The sequence below is a fragment of the Pteropus vampyrus genome, unplaced genomic scaffold (assembly GCF_000151845.1).
Source record: "Pteropus vampyrus isolate Shadow unplaced genomic scaffold, Pvam_2.0 Scaffold23, whole genome shotgun sequence".
In the NCBI taxonomy this organism is placed as follows: Eukaryota; Metazoa; Chordata; class Mammalia; order Chiroptera; family Pteropodidae; genus Pteropus; species Pteropus vampyrus.
The window spans coordinates 2,628,948-2,635,110 of NW_011888804.1; the positions used below are offsets into that span (position 1 = coordinate 2,628,948).

The 6,163-nt window shown below is 53.8% G+C and overlaps 1 protein-coding gene across 1 annotated transcript in view; it reads left to right on the forward strand.

Moving 5' to 3' along the window:
* Positions 1 to 6,163, forward strand: part of SH2B3 (SH2B adaptor protein 3) — a 39,503-nt gene that overhangs the window by 6,690 nt on the left and 26,650 nt on the right. Inside the window, exon 2 of the mRNA XM_023528154.1 lies at positions 5,857 to 6,157. Within this exon, the coding sequence (XP_023383922.1) occupies positions 5,884 to 6,157 (274 nt within the window). The 5' untranslated portion in view covers positions 5,857 to 5,883. The remainder of the gene's footprint in view (positions 1 to 5,856; positions 6,158 to 6,163) is intronic.

Genomic DNA, 6,163 nt, shown 5'->3' on the forward strand with positions numbered 1-6,163 from the left:
CTGTGCTGGCCTGATAAATGTCCCCAAGCACTAGGTGACCCAAGAGGGGGTGCATCAGGGCACTGCTTGCTGCCCAAGGGTCTAGGGCAGACCACACCTCTCAGTCTCCCTTTTGCTCCTTACTTCCTAGGGGCTTTTCCAGTTTTGCCAGCTTGAATGGTATGAAATGGCAGCGGGCCATCTTCCAGTGTGTGTTGGAATCCCCCCAGCTCTCTGGGCCTCCTTGGGCAGGGGGTCTGGGTTCCTAGAGAAGCTGGTACTGTGGGTGGGAAAGACATGCTCCCTGTGGCTGAGAGTCAACCCAGAGGCCTCCTTGGAGGAGGTGTCTCTGAAGGTGTGAGTCTTCCTGCCAGAACACCTGTGATCTGGAGGCAGGGGTGCTGTGGACCTGGGGGAGGGTGGAGGTTCTTGACTGGCTCATTTTAACTTCATTTACAACAGTTTAAAATATACTCCTGAAGCCTTGGCAGGTCGAATTCCCACAGGTGGGTAAAAGTTGTCTCTGCACCTGGGCCTGATAATTAAAAGGGAAATATTAGCTTCCCGAGATGACATTACCCAGGATGATTGGGTGGAGGAAAGTCTGAGAGTCCCTGTCTCTGGGGTCATGGGTTAGAGTGGGCCCCACAGCTGTGAGCCGGGAGTCTCAGCTGTTTAATGAATATGTTTGAACGAGGGACCCCTAGGGCATGGGCTAAGGCTTCAGGGCCTTCTCCAGGTCCCCCTTAGCACGCACTCTGGTTGACATAGTTCTGAACTCGGGGTCCTAGGAAACAGATCCCCCCACCCTGGTGCTAGGATGGGCATGGAGGTAGCTGCCTCCATCTCCACGTGTTCGCTTTGGGGATTTGGGAGTGGGGCGCCAGGATGAAGTCTTCCTGCTCCACATCTAACCTCTTTGTCTCTCGCCCTGCTGTGGGATTTGGGGGTATCTTGGAGCCCTCCCCCACAACTAGTAACTTCCTGCCCAGAAGGCCAGGCTGAACAGGTAGAGGGGACCCTTGGATTTGCAGCCTCCTCTGTGTAGAGGGCTGTTTATCCCTCTGGCAGCCCAGGCTCCCAGATGCTCCAGTGGGAGTACAGAAGTGCCCCAAAGATCCCCCTACTCCTGCCAGCCTCAGCCTGGGGGCTTCTGGGAACCCCCATGTGATTTATAATTATTTTCTGCCAAGAGCTTTTCAGCCCTGATCCCAGGGTTGGTCAATTGCTCTTTTTTGTGTGTGCCTGACACATAGTTAAGTGCTCAATAAACTGCTACCACCTGGCCCAAGGCAGGGACCACCTTCCTGTGGCCTGGCTGCCCACATGGCCAGGAAACCTCCCGGCATGTCCCCTCCCCAGTGCGGGCCACAGCGGAGTGCACCAACTGGCCATTTCCTGCTCGGCTGCCTGATCAGCCCCTCTCCCCTGAGGCCTTTTGTTTGGGTTCCCATGGTGCCCCTGGCCGGGCCCACTAGGCCAGGCTCCTGCCGTGGCAGACCTGACCTTCTCTGGAGCTGGCAGTCCTCTTTTCTAATAATAATAGTAATAAAATGGCAACAGCTACTCATTTCTTGAGCCCGAGCCAAGCACCTCATAGACATTAGTTCTTAGAAGGCTCCTAATTTATTACTATTAACGCCAAAAGAACATCAGCCTATTTTACAGATGGGGACACTGAGGCTTAGAGAGGGACGCTCCTCTTCATCACCCAGCGAGAAGCAGCCTCAGGTTCGGTTGGTAGCTCCTCTGTGGAGAGGTCATCGGGGAGGGGCTCGGGTTTCTTGCGGCTCCACTGCCTTCTGTCTGCGGGTGTCAGGAGCGTGACTCCCTGGGTGTGCCGCTGGGCAGCCTGTCTAAGCCCCAGGAGTTCACTGATATATCCGACTATTTCTGGAGCGCCTGCTCTGGCCAGGCCTTGGGGAGCTGGCAGGAATGAGGGGGCCTCTCAGCCTGCTGGGCCACGCATCTGGGTGGAGGAGGGTGGACAGAGGTGGATGGTGGGCGGCATCGCTCACGTTTATTGAGCACTTGCCAGCAGAGCAAGCTGGGTTCTAATCCCAGCTCCGCCCTCACTGGCCCTTTGACCCCAGGCAGGCCCCTCCTCCCACACCTCATCTATAAAATGATCATAGTGCTGCCGCCCCCCACCGCCACCCAGTGGGGAATAAACAAGCGAATAAATGCAGAGCATTTGCCGCCGAATAGGGCACATAGCATGAGCTAGTGGCACTGTTATTTCTGTTTTTTTCATTTTCACCCTGTGGCCGGTTTCCTGACCACCTGGTGGGTTTGGGGCGGGGACCCAAATGAGACTTTTACACTCATTCCTTCACTGAACACTCACTGGGAAGCGAGCCTTCCTCGCACTGTGCATTCAGGCGCCGGTCCGGCATTTTGGGGCATCTCCTGCGTGGGGACTTCGTTTCATTGCCAGCTCTGGGACCTGTCAGTGCTTCAGCTTCTTCATCAGTAGAATGGGAGCAGTACTGGCCCTACGTCCGAGTGCCGTCATGAAGCTTGGGGTAGTTAATGTTTTGCAAAAGTAGTTAAAAAATGTCGTGTATAGCAAGTGCTCAGTACATGTCAGTCTTCGTATAGAGAAGTTGGAGTGGGGGCCATGGTGAGGGTGGCTGCCGGCCATTGCCTTGGCAGTGAGGGCGCTTCAAGTGGGCACGGCTGTTCCAAAAGGCTCCAGCCAGGGTTTGGCCCAGCAGCTGGACTTCAATTCAAGACTGACATGCAGGGGTGGACAGGGACAGGCCTGGACAGAGGCCCACAGAGGTGGGTTGGCTTGTTAGTGGGTGCTGGCCACCACGTATCTGCCACAGGAGCCAGAGGTTGCAAATGCAGCTGACCTCTTGCATTCATTCAATCATTCATTCAACAGGCATTTATTGAGCTCCTGCTGTATGCTAGGAACGAGGATGGAGCAGGGAGCTGCTGGCCTTGTGTTACATACCTGTCTGGTGGAGAGATAGGCACTAACTAATCATAGCTATTGAATGCTAGCATGTGACCAGTGTGCTGAAGGATAAGTTTGGGAAGCACCTTGGTTCGTGAGCTCAGGGAAGGTTTCTCTCATGTGAGGTTGGAAGCTGACAGAGTAGGCGGGGCAGAGGGAACACGAATGCAGTCACCCAGAGGCAGCTGGCACGAGTGGGGGCAGATCACACGGGTTCTCGTAGGTGGGGCAGGAGCTTGGGCCTGGAATCTGCGTTCTCTGGTTCCCCCAGCCTGTGAACACGGTGCCTGCCTCTCCTGTGTCAAGGCATGGGTGTGGGGTGGCTGTGGGGTTGACCAAGGACAAGGTCACCCACACATGCAGGTAACTCCCCTCCCCGCTTCAGCAACAGAGTTTGTATTCTTGGCTGAGTGTGGTGGTCAAGGGCACATGAGGCCCTTCTCCCTTCCTTCTGCCCAGCAGCTTTAGTTGACTACCTACTATGTGCAAAGTGCCTATTATGTGTAGGTGCCAAGGAACCTATGATGTACACAAGTGTCGACTGTGTGCACGGCACCCTCCCATGTGCTGCAAGAGCATCTACCTGTGCTGTCTGGGGTGTCCTGCTTCGATCCGCTGCGGGGTCACCACTGTGGCTTAGAGGTGGTAGGGGCAGCCCTCACTGCCCTTGCTGCTTCCTTGCAGGTCTGCCCAGCAGGACAGGTCTCATGAAAAGAAGGTGCCCATGAAGTGGGGGGTGGCAGAAAGAACTCCAATTTCTAGGTTAAGATCCTTACAACCATCTTACGAGGGAGATAACATGCTGCACCCTGTTTGACGGATGAGGAAACTGGGATTCAGAGGGTCCAGTCAAGTGTCAGAGGTCAGTGTGTGTGTGTGTGTGTGTGTGTGTGTGTGCGCGTGTGTGTGTGTGCGTGTGCGTGCGCATGTAAGTGTAATGTAGTCCCAGGAGAGCAGAGATTTCTGTCTCGTTTACCGTCGTATTCCTCGGGCCTAGCACATTGCCGGGCACACAGTAGGCCCTCAGTAACATTGACGGGGAGGTGAATGAGCAGCCATGATTATTTGTCCCTGTGGGCGGGTGGGGCGGTCAGGCCCAGCCAGGCTTAGTTGGAAGGACGGACAGTACTGGTGGTAGCTAGAGAGCTCCACGGTTCAGCACCGTGGACAGCAGAGGGTGGGGGGCTTCTGCCCTTTGGCTGGTGTGGTGCCTGAGGAAGGACCTGCAGAGGCCACAGAGAAGGGAGCCTGAACTGAGGTGGTGGGCTAGGGCCTGCCTGTCCTGACGCTCCCCCATCAGGGCAGGAAATATCTTTGTGCTTCTTGTGAGTCTTGTTAATTTATCCCTTTCTATTTGTTGTTTTATATTTATTTTTACTGACACCAACAAGACACTCTCATTGTAACATTTAAATAATAACAGCAGCCAACCATTATTAAGCTTTTCCTAGTTCCTAAGGCCTTTACTTTCACTCAGATAACCCTCCTAACACTCCTATGAGCTAGGTATGGTCACGATCCCCATTTTGCAGATGGGGAAACCAAGGAAGAAATCAAGTAAGTCACCTAGGTCTCACAACTAGTAAGTGGAACCAAGGCTCCAGGCTTCATGTTCTTAGCCATATTTTCCAGGGACAAGTAGTAACGGTCTTCCCTGTTTGCGTCTCCCCCACCCCCTGCATCCCAGCTCTGGTTCCTCCCCAGAGCCCATCCACTGCTTCTGGATGGGCTTGCTCCAGCCATACCTTTCTTGTCCACCACTTACATACATTTATGTATCCATAAAAATTGGTAGTTAGTTTTGCGTGCATTTGTGTAAATAGGATCACACAGTGGCCTGTGGTCTGCTTTTTTGCTTCATGGTGTGCCTTGGAGATCTCCCCGAGGTGAAGGCATAGATCTTCGTCCTTCCTCAATGCTGCAGAATATTCCAGCCTGGGGGTGCACCACAGTTGATTTCACCAGCCTCTGACTGATGGGCATTTAGATTTTGACAAGAAAAAAATTCTGAGATGTTCTAAATTAAAATTACAGTGGCTGGAGAGTGAGAGGGACAGAACAGTTAGCCCATTAATAGCTGTGGGCCAGCTCTCACAAAAGTCTGCTCACACTCCTGCGTATCTGTTGGAATTTAGCATGAATTTCCAGGTGGCTGTTTTTGTGATTATCGAACCCCAGGAGCCTCCGCTTCTGATTTACATATGAAGTTTCTAATCTGCTGCCCACAGCTAATCCACAGGAGCAGACACTTCTTCCTTGTGGGGTCTGCGCCTATCCCAGAACTGGCCCCACTTCAGCTTCTCCCATTCCCTTTGTAGCTCATGTAAATCCTTTCAGAAAGGCTTATACCACCCGCTGGATATATAAAAACGCTTGCAAGCCTCCAGGACAAGCGACATGTTCGTTTTTCCTGCCTAGCCACATTGCTGGTGGTTTAGACTCCATGCCCCAAGACCCATCGTCTTCTTTTACTCTCTCTAGCAATAGCCTAATAAACCCTTTCTTTCAAAAAGACTTTCAGCCGTGGAAGTTAAAATTCTTGTTGAGCCATTGTAGGTACTTTTTCCCTATTATAAATGCCGGGGCAGGAAATGTCTAATGGACTCCTTCTGTATATGTCTCTCTGCGCATGTGAGCAAGTATTTCTCTTGAATACTTAAAAGTGTAATTACTGGGTCTGAAGTTGATCCTGTCAAATTGCTCTCCAAAAAATACGTACCCCTTAACGATCCGCAGCAACATGGTAGGGAAGTGCCCGTTTTGCTGCATCTTCACCAGCATTAGGTGTTGTGAATAATGTTCGATTTTTGACGTGGTGCCTGGTGAATGCCAGGTCCTTGGTGGTGGTGTGAAGGGTTCACTGCCCACCTGTCCGCTCACTCCTTGTTGCCCACTCCCACCGTGTGTTTCAGCCTGGCTTCTCCACCTCGGTCTCCGCCATGAACGGGCCCGCCCTGCAGCCTCCCTCGGCCTCTTCCACGCCCTCCGCCGCCTCGTCCGCGACGCCGTCCCCGCGGGGCTGGAGCGAGTTCTGCGAGCTGCATGCGGTGGCCACGGCCCGGGAGCTGGCCCGGCAGTACTGGCTCTTCGTCCGCGAGCACCCACAGCACGCGCCGCTGCGCGCCGAGCTGGTGTCGCTGCAGTTCACCGACCTCTTCCAGCTCTACTTCTGCCGCGAGGTGCGCCAGGGCCGCACACCCGGGCCGCCGGCGCGCGACT